Source organism: Dermochelys coriacea, chromosome 13 (genome assembly GCF_009764565.3).
Source record: "Dermochelys coriacea isolate rDerCor1 chromosome 13, rDerCor1.pri.v4, whole genome shotgun sequence".
Lineage (NCBI taxonomy): Eukaryota > Metazoa > Chordata > Testudines > Dermochelyidae > Dermochelys > Dermochelys coriacea.
In genome coordinates this window covers 26,353,260-26,381,165 of record NC_050080.1, presented here as the reverse complement: position 1 = coordinate 26,381,165, position 27,906 = coordinate 26,353,260, and the positions used below count along the sequence as shown (strand labels likewise).

The 27,906-nt window shown below is 45.0% G+C and overlaps 1 protein-coding gene across 1 annotated transcript in view; it reads right to left on the bottom strand.

The window, feature by feature from the left end:
* Window positions 1–694: 694 nt before the first annotated feature.
* Window positions 695–27,906, bottom strand: part of GGT7 (gamma-glutamyltransferase 7) — a 51,396-nt gene continuing 24,184 nt past the window's right edge. Inside the window, 10 exon segments of the mRNA XM_038370392.2 lie at window positions 695–6,351; window positions 9,858–9,929; window positions 9,932–9,956; window positions 11,945–12,082; window positions 12,927–13,044; window positions 13,652–13,804; window positions 16,307–16,342; window positions 16,344–16,393; window positions 20,665–20,792; window positions 22,454–22,541. Of these exon segments, the coding sequence (XP_038226320.1) occupies window positions 6,188–6,351; window positions 9,858–9,929; window positions 9,932–9,956; window positions 11,945–12,082; window positions 12,927–13,044; window positions 13,652–13,804; window positions 16,307–16,342; window positions 16,344–16,393; window positions 20,665–20,792; window positions 22,454–22,541 (972 nt within the window). The 3' untranslated portion in view covers window positions 695–6,187.

The window sequence follows — 27,906 nt, the reverse complement described above, 5'->3', positions numbered from 1 at the left end:
ATGCTGAGCTGCACCCCCTCTTGGCCCTGTCTGCACTCCTCACTGCCCCAGGCTGGAGCCAGAGGGCCACAGCTGGGGGCAGCTGCAGAGCCCAGGGCCAGTGGCCAGGACCCCAGGTTGGCAGCAGAGCCCCCCAGACCGGTGGCTGGGACCCGGGGCCAGCAGTGGGCTGAACGGGGCCAGTGGCCGGAACCCCAGCTGGCAGGGGCCCGGCAGCCGGTACCCCAGGCCAGCAGTGGAGCCCCTGGGACCAGTGGCCGAGACCCAGGGCCAGCAGTGGGCTGAGCAGGGCCAGCGGATGGAACCCCGGCTGGCAGGGGGCTGGTGGCTGGTACCCCAGGCTGGCAGCGGAAGCCCCAGGACTGGTGGCTGTGACCCGGGGCCAGCAGCGAGCTGAGCGGGGCTGGTGGATGGAACCCCGGCTAGCAGGGGGCTAGCAGCCGGTACCCCAGGCTGGCAGCGGAACCCCTGGGACCGGTGGCCAGGCCCCGGGCAGTGTGAGTGCCACTGAAAATCGGCACATGTGCCATAGGTTACTGACCCCTTCACTAAATGTACATAGAGTCCCTAGTGCAATGGGGCCCTGATCTCAATTTTGGGCCTCTAGGTGCTACAGTAATATAAATAATAATACAATTGAATCTATCAATAGAACACGTAGAACATGTAAAGGATGAAACAAGTACATTGTGAGTGCATAATACAAAAAGAAAACTGCATTTATTTCAGCCTTTTTTCATTGTATGTGAAAAAATACACAGATACATGTGATTTCAATACAATCAAAGTCACAGCTATGATTACAATGCATTTTCATAGGTCAGTATTTAAAAAAAAAAAAAAAGATCCTGTACAGTAAATGTGGCATCGTTACACTTGTATTCATGACCATTTATGGATTTTCCAAAATGAAATACTATGTTACAATTTTGTTCTAAGAACTTAATCTCTCCATGCCCCCAGTGGAACTGCAAAAAGTGATTCCTAGTCTAGAATCTATATGTGGTCTCTTGGACAAATGTGTGGAGAGGGAGTGGGAGGCAGATATGTTTTGATGAGATTTTAATTGCTTTCTTACCAACCTGCACATACTTCTGTCTAGGTAGGAAAAAGGAAGTTGAGCATGTAGCTATCGAAGTGATGGGCACAGTATTGATTAGCTATACTAGAAGGACCAGCTCCGTGAAGTGTTCTTGCAGCTGGTGATCTGAGACCCCTCTTGCGGAAGATCTGCACAAAGCTGAGGGACTATCCTCAGTTGGATGAACTTCCTCATTATCTTGAAGGGCTTCAGCCTGCAAGAAGCTACTGCTGTTGATGCTCAAATAAATTTGTTAGTCTCTAAGGTGCCACAAGTACTCCTCTCCCTCCTAAGTATCCTTGTTGAAATCATTCCCTTCTGCACAAGGGCTGAACACTGGAGGGCTCTTTGTTGGCAGATAGCCTCATATTGGAGGTGCCACCATTGAACCTCCTCATCTGCTCTATACACAGATTTTTTTTTTTAAGGCTCATTACAATCTGTTACTCCTTCTGAAAGCTGCCCTGGCCCTCCCAATGTGCTCTTTTTTCTGGCCTGTAACGAGAAGCCCTTTGCTGCTGTATAGAACTTTCTCAAAACCATTGCAAAGTAAACATTCATCACTATAACAGCACTTCCCACTAAGTCAGATTTTTAATAGGTAAAAAAACCAACCTTCTTATTGCTGATTTGTGCTATTATCTTGTCTTCTATGAAAAGGTTATGAGTTTTATCTGGTTATGCTTAAGAGGCCTGATTCGTCTTTCCCTCCAAATAATGTAAATCCAGAGTAACTCTACTGAAGTCCCTGGAGTTGCACTGGTGTGAAACTGATGTAAGTGAGGGGAAAATCGGGCCCAAAATCCTTCTTCAGTTTTTGGGGTAGGCCTTGGAGTCTACAACCTTTTGAGCAGAACTGTTCTAGAGAAAACCATCGGCAGTTCAGAGAGAATCCGCACTGCAAATCTGATAGCTAAAGGCTGTGCCACTTAATACAGGAAAAGTGCTTCATAATTTTCCAGTCTTAGTCAAGGAACCAAGAGCACACTAAGAAAGTTATTAGCTGTTTTAAAAACAGATTGACAGTGCTCTGACTTCCCTTACACCATTTTACTTCAACATAAACTCCACTGATTTCAGTGAAGTTGCTCCCAATTTACACAGATGCGAAATCAGAATTAGACCCATTCACTGTTTGCAGACTTTAGTGGCGGAATGAGGAAGGCAAAATTCAGAGGCATAGATTCCAAGGCCAGAAGGGACCATTGTGATAATCTAGTTTGACCTCCTGTGTAACACAGGCCAGAGAACTTCCCCAAAATAATTCATAGAGCAGTTCCTTTAGAAAAACATGCAATCTTGATTTTAAAATTGTCAGTGATGGACAAATGGCTGTACTCAGTGCTTAAGCTGTGCCTGAGCTGAGCCCTGGCATCTCTAGACTTGGCAGTTCATAGTCCCAGCACCTCTGGGCTTGCTGAACCTGTTATGAATGTAAAAAAATTTACCTGAGCCCCAGCACCTCTTTCATTACAAATTAAGCACTGGCTGTACTAGGAGAACAGATTCTCCAGAACAGAAGAGGGAATGTAGGGTAAAACAAAATAATTGTTACACATACACAAGTTGCTTAATGTCATTCTTACCCATTGTATATATCCTTACCTTTAGAGCTTTATACATAGCAGTCTGTGTTTGACACAATTGGGAGTGCAAATGCACTACTGTATTTAAAACCACTGAAATGTTGCTCTGAAGCTGCATTCATTAACTGCATTCAGCTTCTGTGGGAAATCATTAATTAATTGACTCCACGCTCACGGCCCACGATCTCAGTTATTCCTGATGTACATTAGAGTATTACTCTGATTTTACAACATTGTAAAGAGGTGGTAAAGAGTCTGACCCTCATTGCTTTTTCGGTCACTTCCAAAATCATGATACAAATGGTAAAGGCATTTTTTTACCAAAATGTAATGTCAATTGTCTTCATAACACTTCGGGCCATGTCTTACTATTGTTCTGTGCAGAGAGCTCCCAGTGATATCAAGGCCGAATTCTGCATAAAGACAACAGGTCAAATTCTGCTTTCATGTTGTAGCAAATTGAGAGTAACTCCACTGAAGTCAATGGAATTACTGCATATTAACATACATGTTCCTAAAAGCAGAATTTGTCTCTAAGGTTAGAATATGGCCCTTTAATTTCACAATGTTTGTCTCATTTCTACATGAGGAAATACTACGCATTTTCTAGTACAATTAATTAAAATGAAATTAACTAAAATGAAATTCAGTGGATCTTGCCATACTAGATTGACTACCAAGATTAGAGATGCTGATCCTAGTAGAAATTTTCTGATCAACCTTCAATAACAAGTGACTCTTTGTCAAATATATGCTATACTGACACCACTTTTTAACCAGAGTCAATAGGAAACTATTCATAAGACCTTTGTTTCTGTTAGATTTGGCCTTTGGGTATAATACCATGTCCCTGTTTCTTTTCACTTTCTCACCTTTGCAGTATAGGCTCTGAACCTATATGAAAATGCTTTAACTTTACTGCATTTGAATAATCCTACTGAAATTCCATACTGGGATAATTAAGTGCTCTGTTGGATCAGAACCAAAGTCTTTACTTGTAAATGGACCCTTAGGGCTCAGCGTCAGAACTATACTGGTGAAAAGAAGAATTCAATTGGCAAATAGGACTTTTACCTTTCCAACTGAGCTGTTAAGTAATATGCACTCTTTTGGAGCACTATAAATAACAATTCCTGGAACACTTGTTTTACAATCATGTTCAGTAAACCTCCATATATGGGGGATAGATCATTGCTGTCACTGTCCTAGAAAAATCCCAGATTTCAGCCCATGAGGATCAATGCACAAAAATGTCTCCCTCCCTTCCCTAGTAAGCCTTACAAAGTCTGCTCCAAACCATGCATAGTGTTATGAATGAGGCATGCTGCTTTCACTACAGCACCTCTCCTTTCTCCTGCAGTACTACTTGGCTGATGGCTGACCCACACTGAATCATGGGAATTAGATAGATAAGGGGGTTAGACTAGATGACCCTTGCAATCCCTTCTAACCCTACGATTCTATGATTTGTGATGGAAAATATTTTTGTTTATTCATGTCTGCTTAATAGCCACCTTGTTCGACCTTAGAGGTATCTGCATTTCAGTAGTGCATGAAAGGGATCTCTCTGGTATGTCTTTCCTACCTCAACAGGGTGTTGTGTGACTTTATTAGTTAATGTTTGTAAAATTTTGAGATACTCGGTTAACAGAAACTACATAAGTGCAAAGAATTATTAGTTTGATAATCTGTTAGTTCATTGTTCCCCTTAAGAAGATACTGCATACTCCTGCCATTAAACCGCATTTGAGCCATAAAAAGGTATAATACAGGGATGGCCAAACTTACTGATCCTCTGAGCCACATACGACAATCTTCAGAAGTTTGAGAGCCGGGGTGCGCCTGCCAGGGCCCAGGGTTTCATCCTCGCGAGAGGCGCCTGACAGGGCTCAGGGCTTCAGCCCTGCTCCTGCTGAATCCCCGAGCCCTGGCAGGTGTGCTCTGCAGGGCTGAAGCCCCTTCCCCACTGGGCAGAAATCCCTACCCCACCACCCCGCTGCAAGGCAGAGGTCCCAAGCTCCCCTCCTCCAGTCTGGTAGGTGGAGAATGGGCGAGGGCTCCTCAAGCCGCACTATAACAGTCAAAGAGCCGCATGTGGCTCGCAAGCCAGTGTGGCCACCCCTAATATAATATGAATAAAACAGTATTCACAAGATTCCAGCTCATTGGTCTCTCCGGGGTGAGAAGATCTGGAATCCTTTTCATAAAAGCATCATATAAAATACCAAGACAACCATAAGCAGACATACATATATAATATGTACAGTGGCCATAGATATATTAACATCATGAAGGAAACCAGTACACGATAGGCTGTGAAAACAATAACAAAAATAATTTTAAAAAATCTTGAAGTGCTGGGTGACTGTCTATAACTGATTGGTGGAAAGAAAAGGAGGTGCTCAAAAGGTGATCAGAATCAATTTGTGCAATGATCATGATCACGCTTTTTATTTCCTCATTTTTATTAACAAGTCAAATGCTGAATTCTTCGTTCAGCCTGTCTTGGAGTTGGGGACTCTAAAAAAAAAAAAATTACATAAGTAGCTTTTGCTTTGTTTCCTGTCTTATCTCTATAACTTACGTTTTCTAACATACCCACAACAACAGTATCTAAGCACTGGTTTGAAGTGTTGGCATGAATTTGGTGCTCAATCAAGCAAGGGACTCACCTTTTCAGAGCAGGGTTAGCTGAGACAGTGTTAAAAAAGCCCCGACTCTACATGAACTTTTTCTACATTACAACTTGCACTGTGGCCACCCCCAGTGGGCCTCTTTTGGGGGCACCAGTGGTAAATTCCGGGTGCCATTTTTGCCAGTGTAGAAGTAGTCTGACTCCAAGTCCAGATCCCCAGTGAGTCTATGCAGTAAATTAATTCAAAACATTGAGGGTGAAGGAGACATAAGGGTACCAAAGATGTGTAGTGATGCATGAATGGGAACTGATATAGGAATATCCATGCTAGTAAAAATCAGCTGACCCAAAGGGACTATTAAAGAAATCCCTGAAGTTCCAGGTATGACTGCCTAGAGCCAGTACATCAATCTGTATTATATATTGATTTATATGAGACAAGGGTGTCAAGCCAGGGAAAGGAGGGAGTTGAAAATTATAGCAACAGCATTAATTGTCTGTTTGGCACAAAATATGTTGTTCTCTTTGTCATCTTCTTTGTTAATGTTTCTGCTGGTTAAATTAAAATGTTTAAGGTTGGCATTTGAAATGACTGAAATCACTAATGGGGCACTGTCAAAGTACAAGTGTATTCCCTGCATTCCTTTAATAACAACTGAGATTATTACAACTCAAATTATTTTTTTACAAAATCAAAGGGCTGTGTTGTGGCTTTCCAAGCCACTGTTGCATTGTTTGAGGTGGGGAATGCAGAAGGTCTATTCAACAATGCAGAAACCCACAGCAAACACTGCTCGTTCCTCCCTGGGCCATTTCAGAACATGCACATAATTTTTGTTGTTGTTGTTTAAAGCTTTATCCAACGAACGCGCCAAATGGAGGTTGCTATAATATTGTTGCTCCTGCAGCATCCATGCTTCTTGGGTCTTTCACACCAATGATGAAGTTGTTGGTTCTCCTGGCTCCATGAACCAGGGAAAGCACATCGACTTTATCTACTTGATGACCCCTGGCTTCAAGGAATTTAATATCTTCTTCGGGAAATTCACCTGTTAAGATTTTAGAAGAAGTTATTTTAATTGAAGCCATTATTGCATGAGTTCCAAGTTTTTACCTTACTTTTCTAATCCATTGTGCCAATGAACCTGGCCATCAGTGTCCTACTCTTAGGGATCTGGAAGGCAGAGAGGCATCACAAGAGTACAAATTCAATAGCCTAGTAAAAAGCAGTGTCTCAAGAGAGCACACCCAGTTCTCAGCAGCAAAGACAGTGTCTAATGGGGCATTGTCAAGGTAGGCAGTGTTGAGTGAGGGTGGGGGTGGGAATGGGAGATATGCGAGGATCACTGAGGGATGTGGAGGATGGTCCTTCTCAATGAAAGGGGAAAATAAACTGCTACCATTGCAAAAACTGACAATAAGATAAATGTGGGGCAAGAAAATGAAAATCCAGCAGACAGAACTTCACTGTAGGCTTCACTGTAGGCCTTTGGGATTAGTTTGGGATAAAATATTAGGGCTATCAGAATTAAACAGGAGTATGGGGAAAGCTATAGTCCACCTTAAAAGTAGGTTTAGAAGCAGCACCATTCAGATTCTTCACATAACTGATAGAAACCAGCACCCCTTTTCCTAAGCACAAGAGGAGAAGAAGTCTTTCATGCCCCTTATAAACTGTAAAAAGAAAAGGAGTACTTGTGGCACCTTAGAGACTAACAAATTTATTTGAGCATAAGCTTTCGTGAGCTACAGCTCACTTCATCGGATGCATCGGCTGCTACTCTGAAACTTATAAACTGTGTGGCAAAAAGTACTAATGGGTGAAATTCAGAAGGTTCAGAGATTTGGGTCAAAAGTTGAGATGCTTCTCTGAATCTCTCGAGCCTGTAAAGCCAAAGTGGAAATCTCTTTGCCTGGAACAAGAAAGTGCTCCCTATTTGGCGTGCTTAAGGTTTTGAGTGCCCTGCTTAAGATAACTGAGGCCTGATTTTCCAAGCAGCCAAGTACCTGCAACTTCAGTTGAAGGCAATTGGAGCTCCAGGTGCTCAGCTATTTCTGAAAATCAAGGCCCCATTCAGGAGTCTCAAATTGGGCCCCCTAAATCACTTCTTGTTTTTGCAAAAAGAAAAGGAGTACTTGTGGCACCTTAGAGACTAACAAATTTATTAGAGCATAAGCTTTCGTGAGCTACAGCTCACTTCATCGGATGCAATTTAAGACATATTTTTTTACACCAAGATTATTTAAGAGCTGAGACACACCTGAATTTCACCTATAATTTATTATTTGTATTCCAGTAGTGCTGAAGGGCCCCAGCCAGAGTTGGAGGCCGCACTGTACACACACAGAACAGAAGACAGTGCCTGCCCCAAGAACTCACAGTTTCAAAGGCAAGACAGACACACAACAAAAAATGCTGCCAAGAAGTACAATCCTTATAAACTACAGTGCAATTTCTTCCCTGGCTCCCTTCATATAACCCTGCCTTTCTCTACCTACCTCCCCTGCTTTGTTATTTGTTGTGCTTTCAAAATTTTAATATAAATACTGCAGTGTGATTGTAAATTGGCTCAGGATACAACATCACAAACTAAGCAGATAAGTAAAAATCTTATGGTAACTATACCTATATAAAGTGTAGGTAAGGGTATGGTTTAGAGTATTATCTACCTGAAGCATTCAAAAATCACAAATCAGGCCACAAAAAAAACATGAAGTTTTTTTTAAAATAGTAAATTTTGGATATTTTTTATTGTCTTCTGGTTTCTGAGCCTTTAAATTACATTCCAGTCCCATTTTCAGGCTTTTCTCTGCAACTATGAGGGCTAGAAACTTTGGGAGGGGGTGTTATTGTTTTTTAATGAAAGAAGATATCTTCACATAATTACATGATTCTAGGACATGGAGCTTCAAGAAAAATACCAAATAATGTGAAACTCACAATAAACTTGGGAAAGTTGGCAACACTGCAAGGACATCTAGACTGGTAGAGTTCTGGGCACATAACAACCGGAAAGATATTATCATGGGTTTCCTCTTCCTGCCAGCTAGGTTGTAGGTGAGCAGAGATATGGGCACGGGGAATGGAAAGTAAAAGAAAAAGTATTTGTGGGGATAACGCTGCCTGTAGCTAGCTCTAGGAGAGGTAGGCACCACTGTGTATGAAGACTTTGGCTACATTAAAGGACTGCCAGTTTGAAGACATGTTCTTGGTCTTGTCTCATTCATTTGGATACACGTGGTGCCACGATCTCAGTACGTTGGAGGTGTCTTCAGAGAAGAGCAAAACAATTATTAAGAGCCAGGTGAATGATTTATGAGGAAAGACTGGAAGACACTGAACACATACAGGTTGGCCAAATGATGATGGAGGGGCAAATGAGTATTAGAAGGGTGTGACCACCAAGAAGGGAGAGGAATTGGTGAAAATAAAGGGATGTAGCTAGAAAGAATCGGATGACATTAAGCAAAGGAGAAATGTGCTAATGGTGAGATCTACCAGACTATGGAAAACTCTTCAATAGAGGGATGGGGGTAACTCCATCACTTTGGGACATTTGGACTGGATAAAGCACTGGAATTAGCCAGAAAGGACCAATCCCAAATTGGTTGGGAAAATAATATGTTAGCCTATATATCTTTGCCATCTCCAATGTCTATGATACTTTATTATTGTTTTGTTTCAATTCAGTGTGGTCATTATATATCTCATTGCTGAGCATAATGTACAAGTACTGCTTATCCTATACACAGGGTGCTCAAAAATGCCAGCTCGTAATGACTGTCTCTTTGGATATACACTTCACGGTTTGTACCTGAAGACTTAAAATGGCTAAGTATGGCGATGCATAGACACAGGAACACAAAGCAAGTATTCTGCGTAAAACTGTCAGCTCTGTGGGATGTTTCTGCGTGGAGGCCTCCGGACTGTACTGAAACTGGACATACGGATAACGCGAGAGCACAGCTCTTCTATGGCACGTGCCGTCTCTTTTCTGCACACCAGGATTCATCCTAACCACTCCACACCAAGCTGGGAACACATAGTCCCTTTTATAATTAAAGATATTAAATTAGAACTTGTCTATTTCTTTAGCTTTTACCTACAGAAACAAAATCCACCAACTGGTGACTTGTCCTGTGATCTCCAAATCCTTTGCTTTCTTTGATGCACATGAGACAATGTTCTAAAATGCTGGATCCCATGTCCAACAAGAATGACAAGAAGGATTTGGCAATCGTGGAATAAGTAATGCCAGTCAATTTCACCCATATTGATGAAAGTTGAAGGAGTAAAAGAAGTTGACTAAATTGCTAGAATATTAAATTTGACTTTGTTTCCCTTAAATTTGTCTTTCCTACCCACCAATCCTTATTCCTAAACACACTGTAATTTGAAATGAACTTCCTCTCCCCACCAGCATTGTACATTTAAACAGATGATGTCTCCTTGAGGCAGAATGCAGAGTAAACACAGATGTACAAGAAAATTCCCGTTCTTTTTGCCATGATAGAAATGTTGTCTACCGAGATCAGTGCTGATCTCCATACTCACTGTCAACTTGCAGGATGTTGGATTGAAGCTGTGGGTGCAGCCGACCCAGTGACAGACTCTCACTCAGGTTCTGTTAAGTGTTAAAACATTTACTAAAACCTACAGAAGAAAGACTCCAAATTTAACAACTTGATTCAAACACCAAGGAATAAGCATCCAAAGCAGCTTCCTAATTTGCAACCCAACATTTTCAAATGTAGCAATGCACACAGGGAAACAGACTTTTTTTGCACAGTTACCCACTTTGCATGAACAAAATGTATGTTTTTATATATGTAAATAGGTGCACCTGAAGATACTGCAGGCAAATTTTTGGAGGCCCTTTTTTAAAAAAAATTAGTCCCTAAGGGATATATTTCTAGAATTGTATGAGGTTTTGCAAATAGTTCCCATTAAATAAGCAGGAGTCATGAGGCTGAAACTCCAGGAAAATCTCTGAAAAGGGCTTTTTATGACCAAAAAGTGAACCTTCTGATAGAACATTAGGAGGCAAGTGGGTGGCTTTAATCTTCCTCTGAATGCCTTCGATGAGGTAAAGTCACTCAGAGTAAAGTTGAGTTCTGCCCTTGCCTTTTAATAATCCAATGCTATTATATATAGTCATGCCATCAGCAAGTGCATCCATCTCATAAATTAGGAAGAGCTATTTGCAGAGCTCACAATAGGAGGATTTCAGGAAGGAATGTGGTAAACTGAACTTCTGTTGGGGATAAGAACCAAAATTCCACTCCCAATCTCTGCAGTTCCACAACACAATAGTTCTATTTTCTACAATTCTTTAAGAACATGACCTTTACATAGGTCGTAGAAGGTCATAAAACCTTTATGGAGGTTGCTAAGATTCTGTCTTCCCATATTTCTGAAAGCTGTCATCAGAGAAGGCACACAGCTTTGTTCCAGGGCTTGTCTACACAGCTAGTTAGCACACAGCAAGCCAGGTTGTGGATGTACACCACACTAGCCTGTCGTGAACTAACTAGCCATATGGACCTTGGTATTGTGCACGAAAAGCTCCATATGTACATTCACACCCTAACTAGCCATGTAGACAAGCCCTTAGTGAAAGAACGGACAACCACAGCAAATGTAGCTTTAGTTACCAATTAACCAGCTCAGAGGACTGATCTGACCACTTCTAGATCACCAATTTGGATCCAGACTGACTAGTAGCAACAGAAAGTTGCTGCTCATTGACAACAGTTAACATTTTTCTTGGTGCCTCAGCAGAAAGTACAAAGATTGAATGGGGGAAACAGAGCTCTCTTTTCTACACTGGTAACTCTCCCTCTAGGTCAGATGTGAGGTGCTTTGGGACAGCAGGTGGAGGAAGAGGAAGCTTAACCTATGCTCACAGTGTGGCTCGACCATATATGAGCCAACAGCTTCCATTGGACTATTAGACCTTCTCCTTTAGCTCAACTAGTAAAGGCTCATGCTTTTAGCCCACAGGTCCTACATTCATGCCCTGAAGATGACTCAACCAGGAGTATCGTTTCAAGTGAAACTCATCTGCCACATCACACCACTGCCTGTGTTTTACCAGAGGACTTCAGTCTCCATGGGCTGTTACCTTGAAGCAGAACTAAATTCACATTAGGACAATATTTTAACCTCTTCAAAAACAGGAATTGTGTATTTCATGTTTGTTCTGGTAACCAACATGTTGGTGTAGGAAACCCTCAGGCAGAGCATGCAGCTGCAGGACACTGAATTGGAGCTGCTCTGGCCCTGGGCCGGCCGGCATGGCTGGGGCTGCTCCGGCTGGGGCTTGGATCAGTCGGCAGGCTGGAGCCAGCCCAGGGCTCCTCTGGAGGCGGGGGTCGGGAGGGCAGCTCGGGGTTCCGTCTGGTCAGGGTCTTCTCTGACTATGGGAAGGGAGAGGCGTGAGGGCTCAGGGCTCTGGCTGTGGGGGCTCATGAAGAAAGGATGGGGTCGTGGGGCTAGCCCCCCCCCCGAAGGGGCGGTCCACCCGCTGCCTATGGGGCAGAGAATGCAAATGCCAGCATGAAGAAACACTGGAAGATAGCTTGGGCCGTCCCCATTGCAAGTGGTTCAGAACATGCTCAGATGCAGTACTCAAAACTGACCTGTGTAATGCTGCTCAAGGCTTTGTCGCCATTGTTAGCTCCCAGACAAAGATAAGTCCCACACATCCCTTCTGATGGTCGAACAATAGTGGGCAGTAAAAAGGATAGGGGTCTTTTTCCAGGCTGAATGAGATTCCTCTGTTGGTGAATAAAATACCCCCCAAAGCTAGTAAACAGATCAGAACAAAGATTTTCCATAACCCAAATTGCTTGTTAACTTGTTTCTCTTTTCATTTCTGAGTCAGTAACCCTAATACTATCAGCTTGATTATGATGCCATTCTCACTGCTATAAGAACATAAGAATTGCTGTACTGGGTCAGACCAAAGGTCCATCTAGCCTAGTATCCTGGCTTCTGAGAGCGGCCAATGCCAGGTGCCCCAGAGCAAATGAACAGAACAGATAATCAAGTGATCTAGTTTACATTTATCTAGTACCTTTCATTCCAAGGCACTCAAAGCCCTTACAAACTATACAGAAGTCATTTTACCCACTGCTAAAATACAGCCACCTCTGGGGTGGAAAGTGGCAACTGGTTAACAGTGCATAGCAAAACCACCCAACAGTTTAGCACAGAAAGTGACCAGCAGTGGTCAATGATGTTCTCTGTCTGAGACCTCAGGATGTGGTTTCCATTGTCTATCACTTTTTCAAGCTGGAGAGCAATAATTTTCAAATGTAATCCTAATTCCAATCAACATAATGTGTGATCAGCCTGGGGAAAGTGTGTTTTCTATGTGGCAGCCATGCTAGACTCTACATGGTTTCCTTGCAATACTATGATATTTCACGTAGCCAGATCACACATACAGGTAACCTCCTCCTGCAGTCTATATTCTATTTCTCTGCTGGATAGCATGGAAAGTGAAGAGAAAGCCAGAGAGCTCAGCCTGTATAAATAGCCTCTCTCTTTTTGTCTGGAAGTTATTTGAGAATAAGAATAGTCAAAACCAAAAGAGTTCAAATTCATGGAATTCATTACCAGGCCAGAAGAGGAATAGTTCAATGTACTATTCAGCCAGGAAAAGTCCAACATCTGACTGTTTAGAAGGATTCCAGAGGGTGTTATTATTCCACTTCCAAATGGACGGTTGAGGGAACTGAAAAGGAAGACAAAGAAACTCTGTGAAAAACCTTCCAATAATTCATATAACACTCCAAGACTTGGTACTGTCAGAGCGCTACCCCAGATTCCCCCTTCCACCTTGGAGGGGAATCTTCCATAGGTTTTTTTTTAGTGATGGTGAAAGGTGCCAGCCTGATAACCCCAAACAATGACGGGTCTCTGTGTATCTATAGAACAGGTACAGCATTGGTAGCAGCAGTGCAAGATTCTTCCACACAGCCCTGTCAAGGGCCTGGAGCTGTCACCTCTAGGTGAGAAGCTATTTCAGTCTTCATGCTCCGTCATCTTGGGACGCTCTGCTAAGGATGGCAGGTAGAGGTGGAATTCTGTGATATGAACACCTCTCCATTAGGAACTAGACTAAGACCACCAGTTATTTCAGATAGGCCATTGAACAGCCATAGATGGCAATGACTTGCAATCACCAAGGATCTAGGCTGAACCAGTGAACATTAGGTGATGGGGATAGGTCTGTCATGACCAATCTCTAGAGTCATTCTTCTCATCACTACATTGAATGAACTTTCTTTTCTCTGCTTCCCATCTCTAACCCACCCGGGCTGAAAAACTAAATCCTTTACCTTACAACTGCAACAATGTAGTCATCGGGTCCCATAACAAGGACCTGGCTAGCAGGGGGGCCACTCTCCATGGGGAAGTGTGGAATATTGATACCAGAAGGGAAGGACTGGGAGTCATTAATCAGCTGACGCAGGAAACCTGCCTTTGATTTACTGCAATGACAAGAGAGGATATGGGGGCAAAAAAGCAGTGAGCTTAGAAAGCAGAGCATCTTCTCTTTAAGGCCCATCTAATATATAAATCCATTGGGCAGTACTCATCACAGGCCCCTTGGATGTGCCTGGAAGGAATGGAGGTTATTCAATTGCACTGTGAAAAGCGGGCTCCTCTGGTGTATCAAATGGAAGGAAATGAGACGTCTCAGCCACCACATCGGGGAGGCAACTCTGTGGTCGTTGCTTTGGACCATTTGTTCGTCGGACTGTAGGCTGAAGCACCTGCCCTGTTGCCCAGAGTTCAGTGAGGTTCAGTGGACGGGTGGTGGGTGAGAATGATGGCGCATCATTATGACTTTACCATGGGGTCCTGGTCCATGATTACCACAATACAAATAATAATCATGTGAGGCTGTCAAAAGGAAGGAAGTTGACTGCTTCCAGGGGTCTTTGTCGGGACACCCGAAGAATGGATACACAAAAGCAGCTGACACATAGTTGTGTTGGAAAAAAACGCTGCTGTGTTACCCTACTATGCTTTTGTAATCAAATGTATCCGGCAACCCCTGCCAGCGGGGAACACCCCACCTTCTTAGCAGGCATTGATCCTGCTACAGGTTAATTTATTTTCTACTAACTCAGTGAGGCACACATTACTATGCTCATGACCCCACCTGGCTATAAATGAGGTGGGAGGGCCTCTGAAGAAAGAGAATCTAGGGCAGGGGTGGGCAAGCATTTTGGCCTGAGGGCCACATCGGGGTGCGAAACTGTATGGAGGGCCGGGTAGGGAAGGCTGTGAATCCCAAACGGCCTGGCCCCCCTCTCCTATCCTCCCCCTCCCACTTCCCACACCCCTCAGAACACCCCCCCATCCACCCTCCCCCACTCCTTGTCCCCTCACTGCCCCCTCCCAGGACCCCTGCTCCTAATCGCTCCCCGGGACTCCACCCCCATCTAACCCCCCCACTCCCTGTCCCCTGACTGCCCCCCCCCCGAACCTCTGCCCTATCCAACCGCCCTCTATTCGCCATCCCCTGACTGCCCCATCCTGGGACCCCCAACCCCTAACCACCCCCCCGGGACCCCACCCTCTATCCAACCGCCCCCTGCTCCTTGACAGGCCCCAGGCCCTGCCCACCCAACCCCCCCAGCCCCAGCCCCCTTACCATGCCGCTCAGAGCAGCATGTCTGGGAGCCATGCCAGAGTCAGATATGCTACCGCTCCGCCCTGCATGAGCGCACAGCCCTGCTCAGAGCACTGCCCACGCGGGCGCGGGCTGCGGGGGAGGGGGCGGGGGCTAGCCTCCCAGACCAGGAGCTCAGGGGCCGGGCAGGACGGTCCCACGGGCTGGATGTGGCCCACGGGCTGTAGTTTGCCCACCTCTGATCTAGAGTGTGAGCTGAGCAGCCTTGAGGGAGGAACGCTAGGAGCAGTCAGGTCTGGAAGAAGGTTTGAGCTAATTTTATGTGGTATTATTGTTCATTTCTTTGTTAATAAAGCCAAACCCCAGGAAGGGCTTTGCACAGCATACAGGCTTTCTTTTACAGCAGAATGGGTAAGGCTTTGATCGATAGGGGCTAGTCGAAAGCATTGCATCCTGGTTACAGTTATCTTTGCAGTGGGATTGGGCCCTTAGGCCATATTTTAATGAGTTTGTAAGTAGGTTATAGCATGGTTTGATCCTGATCAAATTATGTCCACACACAACATGGTTTAGGCACAGCTCCTAATGGTGTCACTGTGCTTTGACCTATTCATGGAAGAGTTGTAGCATGTCTCTCCAACAGGAATCAGACCTTAGCATGATTCCTCAGATGTGTAAATAAGACCTTACTTCACTGTGTTCTTGTTATACAGAAAGGCCTTGTCTACACTACACAACTACACTACACTGCCATAGGGGTCAGCAATGGCTGCAGCTGAACCAACACTGAACATGGTGCAGCTGCAAGTGAGTCATAGATGAACTGCACCCAGCACCATTGCATGATCATGGCTAAAACCTGCTTTGAGATACGAGAGATAATGTTTCAGTCCCAGATTTGGCAGACAGCATTAGGGAGACAGGAAGTGCCATTCTGGGCGTTGAGGGAGGGAGGGAGGGATCACAGACAGTGTCCTTCATGTACAACTTCTGATTGGCACTGAATGGGCTCAGCTGGGAGCTAGGTGTCTCCGCCTGAGCCTCGGAGAAGGGAGTTCAGAGAGTTAAAAATGGATCATAAACACCAGGGTTTAGCCTGTTACAGAAAGAATCTAAATTAGGAAACCCCATTGCAACGCCCCATAATCTTTCAGGACCAAATTTGTTTTTGCTCCTGTGAATACGGGCTGTGAAATAAGTGGATACATTGGTCACCCATGAATACAGCACAGCCTTTCATCAATGGAACATAAAGACACACAGAACAAGGACCAGATTGAATTGTACAACAGGATTATTAAAACGATTCATATTCATTATTCACCAAAGCATTCCTCATACTCAGACGTACCTGACCATGTCTTCTACACTATGGTAGATGGAGCTCACAGACTGGGTCTCCCAAGCTGTTAGCTAGGTCCAGTGCTATTTTTAATGTCTAAATTGAACAAATAAAGAAAGAAACAAAGAGAAACATTTAGATGGCCCTGGAAGTCTCACCTTCCACTGTCCAGATGGAGAGTGGCACTTACTCTTCTGGCATGTCAGATCCAGCTTCTATTTTGACCCAACTCCCTGCCCAGTAACCACCATCTTGAGCAGCAAGCTTCCACGTGTATTATAAAGTGTTGTTGCTCAAAGGCAGATCTAGCTGACAAAGACTGCCTTTCCACAGGCCAGGTGTATGAAGCCAAGATTTCTTGCTACCCCTCAATGAGCAGAAGTACAGCATACAGACAAGACAACCAAGGGACACAAGCTTTACATTGCAGGCAGCATTACATGAAAGTGGGGTATACCCAACAACATTTGTACAGTTGATGGCCAAGGTGAAATGTACGTACACACTATCTGGTCATCTGACTCGTGCTAGCACACTCCCATGTAAGAAACACAACCATTAGATCTGTTACCTTCCCTCTATCTTCCAGCTGGTAATTACCACTTTGTGGAGCATTCATCACAACACCAAATATCAAGCCGGATTCCCGTGAGACTCCTGCTGCAGGAGCTGCACATGCTCTTAATGCACAGTTCCACCAGCATCCCATTGCCACAAAACAGGAATTTTTTTCTTTTTTTGCTACCACTATTTCTAATTATATGTCACCCACGTGGCTTGAATGGAAAATTTTAACCCCAGAACAGTTAAAGGGCCAGCATTTTAAAAGGACAATGGAGACGTGCATGGGCGATGCGTGACTCCTGCATGTGGGGAGCCTGGGCATGAGCACCGGAAGCTCCCTAGAAGTGGGGGGGGCCACTGGTGCCTGGACCATGCCCCCCCCCGCTCTGCCCTGAGGCCCTCCCCCAGCTTGGCCTCCTCCTCCGAGGCTCTGCCCATGCTCCACCCCCGCACCACCCCAGGCCCTGCTCCCACTCAGCCCTCTCCCCGCATCTCTCCACCCCCTCCCCCAAGTGCCCCCCACTCACCGCTCGCACCTCTCTGCCCCACCCCAAGGTCCCCCCGACTACTGCTCTTTGGCAGCCAAGGGGCGGAGAGGTGCAAGTGCTGGGCGGGGGACAGTCCTTTGGAGAAGAGGAGCAATGCAGGCAGTGCCATAGAGGAAGAGGACGACCTGAAGCGGGGCCTCGGCGCAAAGCCCAGGTGCCTCTTATACCTGCCACCCTGGAGACAGGACATCTTCACAAACACAAAAGCTTGCCAAGTGGGCCAAGCTTTCACACATGGGCAAAGAAGATGTGCCACCAAGAGCCAACTTATCCACCCACGTTTTAAAATGCAGTTTAGATTGATAAGCTGGTTTCAATTAACTACAGAAAGGAGGGAGAAGTGTTAGCCCACAGCTAGTGTACATGCACATTTTGTTCCCTTTGTGACGAAGGGGGAATGTTCTTAATGTTTTCTCTGAATACTGTGGGGGTGCCTCAGTTTCCCATGTGCAGTTCTTAAGTATCTAGGTGGTGGGATAAGGGTGTGTGATTGTTGCAGGGCTCTAGAGGGCAGGTGTGTGCAGGGGTCTGCAGAGAGAATGGCCGATGCCCTGTCTCCTGGCAACTGATGGCCTGAGCCCTCCTCTGCAAAGGTGCCAACTGAAGGTTGGAGACAAAGAGATCTGGTGATCTCCTGGCCCGGGAAAGGGACAAAGGTGAGGAGGGGCTGGAGAGAGCTTCAGTTTGGGCTGGCTGGGGATGAGGAGTGAAGTGCAGAAGTGGTTGTTTGGCTCACTGCCCCCCAAAATGGACCCAGCTGAGCGGTCCTGTTCTCTGTACCTACAAGCTCTGTTTTAGCCCATGTTCCTGTCATCTAATAAACCTCTGTTTTACTGGCTGGCTGAGAGTCACACCTGACTGTGGAGTTGGGGTGCAGGACCCTCTGGCTTTCCCAGGACCTGGCCTGGGCAGAATCACTGTGGGAAGTGCACGGAGGAGCAGAAGATGCTAAATGCTCCGAGGTCAGACCCAGGTAGGTGGAAGCCGTGTGAGCTTTTTTGTCCTGAAGACAGTCTGTTCACAAAAAGGAGACTTCATCAGAGACCTGACTGGCTTCATAGGGAGCAGTTCCAGAACATTGCCCAGGACTCCGTGACACCCTTCCACAACTGTTGTGATTTGACTCAGGTTGATTGACAGCTTCTTAGGATCACGACAGCTTTATGATCCATTGCCGAAGGCAGAGTTACAAGAACAAACGTGCTTTCCAGTCAAATGGGCAGGGGACTAAGACAATTTTTTGGGAGATTTCAGTTTCAAGTTGGTGTTGCTTTCATTCTAGGTTCAAGTCATTGCTTAATCCTTTAGATTTATAGCCAAAATGTCTATTATGTTTTGTCACGTGTGGTGCGTAAACAATTCCACTTTATGAGTCGTAATTTATTTGCTGATGTACAATACAAAAAAATTCACAGTTGGAAAACTGCTGCTTTCCACTAGTCAGGACACTATGGGAGGGATTTCCCTTTGAGTGAGCTAGCAGCCAAGGACAAGGGTTGTAAAAGCCCCTTAGGCGCCCAGAGAAGAATTCCCCCAGCTCCCCCAGAACAGACAGGACACAGGACAGCTAAGGCCCAGTCGGCAAGCCTTACTTAAAGGAACTTTTCCTTCTGCTGAACCTGGCCTGCATCTTCTGTGCTGCATTTCCAGTGGGTGCAGCACAGAACCTCAGCCAACAGCTTAGCAACACTGCAATTTGCTTTAAGGCCCCAATACCAACAGGTGTGCTGTAGACATCTACCAACATACCTGTGCTCACAGATCAGGTAGTTAGGTGAATGTGTGGCTGCATACGAAACTGCAATTATTTGCAGGGGCAAACTGCAGGCATAAAAAGGGAGACCAACAATATTGGCAACCCCAAGCACTCAAAAAACATGACTCAGGCCCCCAAAATCAGGAGATTGGCTTAAAAACCATGAGATTTTAAAAATAATAAAAGTTGGTTCTTTTTATTCGTGCTCTGGGTTTGGTGGTCTTGGGGTGCACTCGGGTCACATTTTCAGGCTTTTCTCCACAAGTATGAGGGATAGAATTTATTTTTTAAAAATGAAAACTGAGGCTCTCAAATGATTACATGATTTCAGAACCTGGGCTTTAAGGAAAAATAAACCCACACCAAATATTGCTAGACTCACAATAAAATTGCCAGAGTTGGTACCACTGAAACAAATTAAGGCCCCTTTAAAAATCAGGCCCCCAAAAGTCTTTGCATTGCCACCAATATTAGAATAGCTGTGTTTTAAAGGTAAACTGTAAAGCCTTAAAAAAGGTTTTTGAAAATCACCCACTGTTGTGCTCACTGAGTTACTTCTCTGACTATAGCTGCACTTCGAATATTGTCTATTTACATCAGCTTATTTTACTCCAAATACCTGTTACGTCTCTGGTTACTGCTTCCTCTTCAGTTCAAGGCACTGAGTTTGGATGCAAATCTCACTTACGCCTGCCTTAAAAGCCAAATGCTTCAGACCTTGCTCAAGACTTATACAGGTCTTAAATAGTAAGGAGGGCCCTTTGCAAGGTGGTGAATTCCATCCTGTACGGGTATCTATCTACACCAGTGGTTCTCAAACTTTTGTACTGGTGACCCCTTTCACATAGCAAGCCTCTGAGTGCGACCCCCCCCCTTATAAATTAATAACATTAACACTATTATAAATGCTGGAGGCAAAGCAGGATTTGGGATGGAGGCTGACAGCTTGTGATCCCCTCAGGGGTCCCGACCCCCACTTTGAGAACCCCTGGTCTACACAGTGCTCACTAAAATTCCCCAAGTCCTATCCAGCAGGCACTGGACTCACTGTAAACCTGGGAAGGATTGAATGGAGTAGGCTTTTCTCTGGACTTCCAAATCCCAGTCACAAACATGAAGCACACAGGCTATAATACCACCATCTGCTAAGAGTCCTCTGTTAAAGTCAATTCTAAGTGGCTCGTCACACTGATCTAACAATGAGGAAATAGACAGGACTGTCCTCAGCTGTGGCAATGACTGCATACAGGAAATAAATGGCAATACAGCTGCTCCTTTACAAGGAGTTTTGTTCAAGCAAAAGGGGCTCAGATAATCAAGAGACTCGGTACCTGCATATTCTGGTATAATGGCAAAGCCCAGATTTAAATCTTAGCAGGCTGTTTTCCCATTAACACCAGCAGGAGTTACCTATGTAAATTCTCTGCACAATCTTTAGGCAAATAAAGCCCTTTTACATCAACACAGAAAACTTAGCCAAGTGGTTAGCCCAGACTTACCTCTGCTATCCAATGGAGGGTATTTTCCCTGGTTACCTGGCTTGTGATATTAAAGCCCTCCAGTATATTTAGAGCTGTGATCAATGCAGGACCCGCATGTGGAGGTGGAGGGCTGAAAACAAGGTGACCTGTCAAGGTGAGAGGAGAGGAATACAGTTACTCACATTAGAAGCTGCTTTGTCAAGATTTTATAGGACTGTTCTATCTTTAACACTTTATTGTGAGCTGTGATCCAAGGAAAGGAAAACTATCATTTCAAATGTGGGAAGGTAATTATAGGAGATTTGAAAAAGATTTCTTAAAAGACAGGTGTCCCAGGGTAGCTGGTCCCTGTGAGTAGACCAGGCCCAGCTCCCCTGTGTCAGAGCAGGTGAGCCCAACTGAGACAGAGGACAGAGCTACACCTGGGCTCTAAAGGCCAGTCAGAGGGTAGAAACAGGAGGAGCGACTGGGGCAGGTTGTGCCCGGGGAAGAGGAATCACAGAGGAATGGTGGTAACGCTGGTGGTAGGTTCCTGGGGAGGTAGCCTTGGGGCTGGTATTCCAGAAAGGAAACTGAGCTAGCAGAATGAGAGCCAGGGGGCTACAGAGTGATCACTTGGCCACCAGGGGGTACTTGAGTGGCAGCCACCCTATTCCAATAGGATAATGACCCATTTTTCTCCTTTTTGATGGATAAAGACGACCTGGAAGGATTTTTTCCTGCTTGATTCTTATATCAGAAATTCAAATCTTGTCTATGTTAGGGGATGAGGTTGTGAAAGACACTCTGGGTGACTCGTGAACCTGTAGGTTTATGACCTCACAGACCCAACGAAGTAAAAGACAACTGAGTGTGAGGGAAGGGATTTGTATTCAGTTTGTTTAAAACTCTTTGAGTCAGGTTGCCAGTTGCTGCAAACCAATGTAGCCTCACGGACTCCAATGAAGATACACTGATCTATACTAGCTGAGAATCTGGCCCTTTACCTTTTGTTTGTTTTTGTTAAGAAACCTGTGTCTCAAATGCCCGAATGAGCAAAAAAAGAAGAAAGGGTCATTTGTTAAAGATTCAACATCCTTCCCCTGCAATTAAAGGATGAGGAAGTTAAGGGATGTGTGGCCCCTCTGAGAAAGGCCTCCAGCAAAACAGAATGACCAGATTTCACAGTTCTGTTATTTTTACAATAAAAGAAAAACAGGAAAAAATATTATTCTTCAGGCCTTCTCTATCCACCATAAAGAGGCTCAAAAGGGCATAATCCTGTGTTTTTCCCCTTTGCAGACCACCTTTAAGGGCCATTTGCAAGCTGTACAAAATTCATAGGCTATGACATGGCCTGGCTTACATCAGGATACAATATGGCATCAACACGTGGTCAAGTTGCAGCTCTGTGTGATGACGTTACATCAAAATGTCATCACTTGCTTTCACAAGTCCCAAAGCTATCTGAGGGCTTGCTAATATCTCACAAGCGAGGATCAGAGTATACAGGCTTGTTCTGTCAAGGAAAACATGAACCTGTGTCAAAGGCTGGAAGCATCCTTAACTTACTGAGATGCATCACAGTCACTAGTTTGCAGCAGGAAGGTGACTGGGACAGTCTTAATGCCCTAGGTGGACCTGTACCCTGCGGACACAAGCCTGTACTTTGACGGGGTTACAGCTCAGTGGGCTTTGCTGCCTCACACTCATTTCTCCCCTGGTTTGGGGGAGCAGTTCAGATTTATAGTTGCTAATTGATGCTATCACATGCCATAGGATGTAGCAGCCTGTGCATCGGAGAGGCAGGGCTGTCAGGACACTTTACCTTGATACACCGTGTGGACTGGATTCTCCATTAGGGCGTTGTAGTTATTGAAGTCTTCTTCTAACAGAACTCCTCCATAGTTATGGACCTGAACAAAAGGGCAAGGTAGAACAAACCAAAGCAGCCGAGTCAATGAGTTATTGCAGTCAGCCTGCCATCCCAGTAAACAGCATTGTCTTCCGACTTTGGTTAAACACCAGTTCACCTCTTATTATGATTTTTGGCTGTGGTGTTCAGAGCCAAAGGGAGTTAGGAGCCATTGAATTTCAATGGAATCTGAGTGCCTAACTGCCTTAGGTTTCCTTTGAAAATCCCATCCTTTATGACTAAAAACCTCTGTGGTCCCTCCCACTATGCCCAAGTGTCAACACATTAAAAAGTTCTGTAGCCCAGCCCCTATAGCATGCCTATGTGATGGACACTATGAAACAGCTCTGCATCTCTCTCTCTCTGGCGTGACGGGGTGACAGGCACTGCTACAGCTCTGCAGACTTCCATGGGGTGACCCAAGGGATGAATCTGGCCCATTGCCTTTAGTCTTCCTTCTCACATTTTCCGGAGCATGCACTTTGCTTACTCATTCTTCAAAAGAGACCTTTCCCCCAGGTTCCTTGCAGCATAAGAGAGTTCTCTCTCCTTTCATCCTTGGTTCTTTTCCTGTTTATTTCCCAGTCTCCTCTCCTCTCTAGCAATGCCAGTGAAAGAGGAACATCTGGCTCCTTTTGTTTTTAACTCCTCCTACCGATTGCTTGTTGCACATATCACTTGGCCAAAGCTATCCCATGGAGTAACGAGGCCTGCATCTCAGCCCTAGAGCCCGTTAGATACCTCTGCAGTAACATCATTATAATGAGGATACTTGGCTCTTCTCTAGTGCTTTTCATCCGAGGATCTCAAAGTGCTTGACAAATATTAATGAATTATGCCTCAGAACTACTGCAGAGACAGGCATGACCTGAAATGTTCAGCTCTGGTTCTGCTCGGAAGTGTCTGGATGTGGGGTTTTGGTTCTGGGAAGAAAATGGAATTTTTTTAAACAGTGAAGGTGATCTGCAAAAGATCTTTCCAGCAAGCTGGAGAAAGATATAAAAGGGGGAAGTGACATCATCACTTGGCCTCACTCGCCCTACAACACAACACCTGAAAACATCTGAGGAACAAAGACTGAACTGGGGGAATAAGAATCCCAGGCAGGACAGAAGAATTCCTGTCTCTGTATACAAAAGCTATAATCTGTTTATATAGCTAACAGGGTGAGACTCTGCTTGATTCAAATCCTATCTAGTTCATAAAGCTTAGATTATGCTTTTGTTTATTTCTTAGGTAATCTGCTTTGATCAGTACACTCACTACTTATAATAACTTAAAATCTATCTTTCTGTAGTTAATAAATCTGTTTTATATTTTTACCTACAACAGTGTGATTAGCTTGAAGTGCATAAGGGAATCTGCTCAGGAACAAAAACTAGTACTTTGTCCTCTCCACTTTGAGGGAGGGGCAGACTGGGTAATAAACTTATACTGGTCAGGCTTTTGATCAGGGCAAGACAGTACAGCTCTGGGGTCCCAGGCTGAAGAACTGGGGGAGAAGCCTTCATATAAGTGCAGCTGGGTGTGCCCCTGCCCGTGTAAAGGTCTGTGTAAATGCAGGACCGGAAGCAGTCTGCAGCTTGTCACGGCACCACAGTTCCGCGGTACCCCAGTTCCAGGTTGTACCCGGGGAAATCCATCACAGTCAGTACAAAAGACAGAAAGGCAAGAGATGTGATGGATGCTCCATCACTTGGCATCTTTGACTCAAGACCAGATGCCTTTCTTGAAGATATGCTCTAGTTCAAATACAAATTTTGGGGCTCAAGAGGGCTTACCGACAGGGCTTAATCCCCAGCTCTCTTCACTAAAGGAGTTATTGTGCGAAATTCCATGACCTGTGTTTTACAGAAGGTCAGAGCAGATGATAGCTGCCCCTTTTGGCCTTAAAGTCTGAGTGTGTGTACTCACTAAACCCTCGGTCTCTTCCAACGACACACACACAGGCCCGGCTCCCTTCCCTTACATCAGTATAAATGAGAGTCATTCCACTGAAGTCAATGGCGTGACACCAGTGTAGGATGCGGTCCGAGACTCAGGCCCATGGCTGCTCTAGCTATTGATTTGGTTTTCCACCCCAAAAATCAGACTAAGCAGACTGTGCAGTTCTGGGATCTAGTTTTTCATAATGAAGCACTCAACGTAGCGAGAAGTGCCATCTCAGGTGGAGCCATTAACAGATGAAGTACAGGAGCAGGAGAGTTAATGCTTTCCCATGCGGGGCACGTTCACCTAGAGCCCAAAGAGCCGGAAGGGCACGTGCAAGTCAGGATTTGCACTCACATGCAGCGCAGCATGTGTAAGCATCATCTCGTCTGCCCAAGCAGTGCAAATTCCCACCTGCGCTTGCCCCCTTTGAAAATACGGTCCATAGTTTTAATCCCCACTTCCTGCACAAAGCAAGAGATACATCCCAAAAGATAAAGGCCCTAATTCAACTGCGTTACACTCCAGTAGCGCCACTGAAATCACTTGGCCACTGACTCGCACCAGCTGAGGTTCTAGCCCAGTGGAATTACACCAGCATAAAACTGAATTCAGCAGCTGCTCATCAGGCAAAAGGAGTGTGAATGATATGCAAAGGGAAGCAGGTATCAGATAAACAAACAGAGGTCATATCCAATTCCCAGAACAACACTCTTCCCACCTGTGCCTTTCTGCATTAGGAGGGGAAAAAGGGATCCGGTGTCTTACAGATTTATCCGACTACACATCTTAAATGTCGTTTGTTCAATCAGAAGAACAAACCACATTAAGCTTATCTGTGAGCTCACCACTTTCCTCTTCTGTGCAGAGTAGGCTTTAACCAGGAGCTTAAAACTCTATTGCCTGGCATATTTTTCTGTGCTCCCAATCCTTTGCTTTACTCCTGTTTACAGAGCTCCCTTTCTTTGCCTTGCAGCCACTTTTTTGCACTTCCGCAGCAGCACAGTGTTGCGGGGAGGGTGGGTAACAAAAAAGGGATTAGCACAGCATAGAGATGTGAACTGTTCCCCCTTCTTGGAGATATAGAGAAAGGCCCAAGAACTTGTTGCAAGTTCTGTGTGATTACTCTACAAACAGCAGCTTTTCACACTCAGGCCATGGCATTTTGGGAGCACTTGCAAAATGAATGCAACCCTGGGAAGGAATAACTTTCAGGGTCATAGGGCAGGGATCACCACTCTCCAGTGAAATCTGGAAGTGCAGCTTTTGTGCATGTGATTTATTCTTTAGCGCTTATTTTAACACAGATGATAAAATAACAAAAATAGCAAAGATAAGAAAGCTATCTAACCTGGAGTAGAGAGTCAATATCAGATTTTAAAACAAGATAAGTAAGATCAAACATCTTCATTACTAAAGGCAAAGAGTAAAATATAACAAACAATCTTTGATGGGTTAAAAAGATTTGCCTATATTGCGAAACAATGGTCATTTTGCAATTCAGCCCCAGTCTGGAGTTCTCTGTAAAGAAAGATCATATGTTAATCTCCAGAATTATTCCTTTTTGGGAAAAGGAAGAGGAAGAAAAAGACCTAAGAAAAGCCTGATAACTAAGTAAAAGAAGATAGAAGAGGAATGATAGGACAGAGAGGAGAGGGGGGGAAAGGGAGAGAGGGAGGCGATACATTGGAACTATGATCTCAGGGAGCACTACAAAACAAGGACAGGTTTCAGAGTAACAGCCGTGTTAGTCTCTATCCACAAAAAGAACAGGAGTACATGTGGCATGGCAACTTCCACCTTCTCTATATATGTGTGTGTGTATATATATATATATATATATTATAATGTATAATTTTCTTACTATATGTTCCATTCTGTGCATCTGATGAAGTGGGCTGTAGCCCACGAAAGCTCATGCTCTAATAAATTTGTTAGTCTCTAAGGTGCCACAAGTACTCCTGTTCTTTTTACAAAACACAAGGTTACCTGATGGGTACAGCTACGATTTAGTCATAGATATTTTTAGTAAAAGTCATGGACAGGTCATGGGCAATAAACAAAAATTCACAGCCCTGACCTATCCATAACTTATACTATACCCCTGACTAAATTTTGGCTGGGGTGGGGAGTGGGGCTGCTGCTGCCCGGGGGCACCTGGAGGACACTACTGCAGGAGGTGCCCTGGGGAGCTGCTGCTGTGGGAAGGGCCTGGGGGCCACTGCTGGGGTGGGTGCTAGGGTGGTCCCCAGGGCCAGCCGCACCGGCCACTACTCAGGTGGGTCACCGGGGCCAAGCTGTCCAAGCAGCAGCCAGTGTACGTGGCCCCGGAACCAGCTGCTTGGTCGGCCCTAGGGTCAGCCCCACTGGCTGCTGCAGAAGTCACGTCGGTCACAGAAAGTCATGAAATCCGTGACTTCAGCAGCCTCCGTGACAGACACGGAGTCCTACTGATGGGCAATTTAATTGATTATTCTGATACTTCCAGAAATGGGGACCCTACATCCATACACTTATCTTGCTTGTGACTACGGCAAACCGTTATTGGTTCCACTGCCGCCAGGCTCCCCAAGTTAGAGTACCGTTCTGCGATAGGTTTCAGAGCAGCAGCCATGTTAGTCTGTATTCGCAAAAAGAAAAGGAGTACTTGTGGCAACTTAGAGACTAACAAATTTATTAGAGCATAAGCTTTCGTGAGCTACAGCTCACTTCATCGGATGAAGTGAGCTGTAGCTCACGAAAGCTTATGCTCTAATAAATTTGTTAGTCTCTAAGGTGCCACAAGTACTCCTTTTCGTTCTGCGATAGGTGAGTGCACTTAGGACTTCCACCAGGTGGAGTTAAACATTTGGCTCTGATCAGAGCTCTATGCAGCCCACATTTTTTTCCAAGGATTTGGGGTTCCAAGATGTATTGTTTAGGCCTAGGATGGTATGGCCTGCCTGCACTTCCACTGGGGTGGAGAGAAAGACATTTCCCTATTTACCTCAGTCCAGAAAAAATGGATCACAGGGCAATCCCATAATATGTGGTGTAAGCTAGCACTGAAGTGCACCAATTTTAAACATGAAGTCACTTAGAAACTGGAACTTTTCATCTTTGTTCTTTTTCTTCAGACCTCCCTTCCTACCGTAGCACTGCCGAACCAGAGGGGGCAACAGAGAACTTTCTGAACATGGTAGCCTCGTTACAGCAAGTAGAATGCAGCTCAGAGCAGTCCAAGATGGTGACTGAATAACTGAATGAGTCATTGAGGAAAGGCTCTGAGACCACAGGCTATACTGACCACTTGTTTGGGTATCAGCCTGGCAAATAATAATACACGCTGCTTCCCTAGTGCTGCTTGTTGAGAATCCCAAAGCATTAGTTAAACATCACAACAGCCCTGATTACCATCCCCCTTTTACAGATGGAGAAACTGAGGCACAGAGCGATTA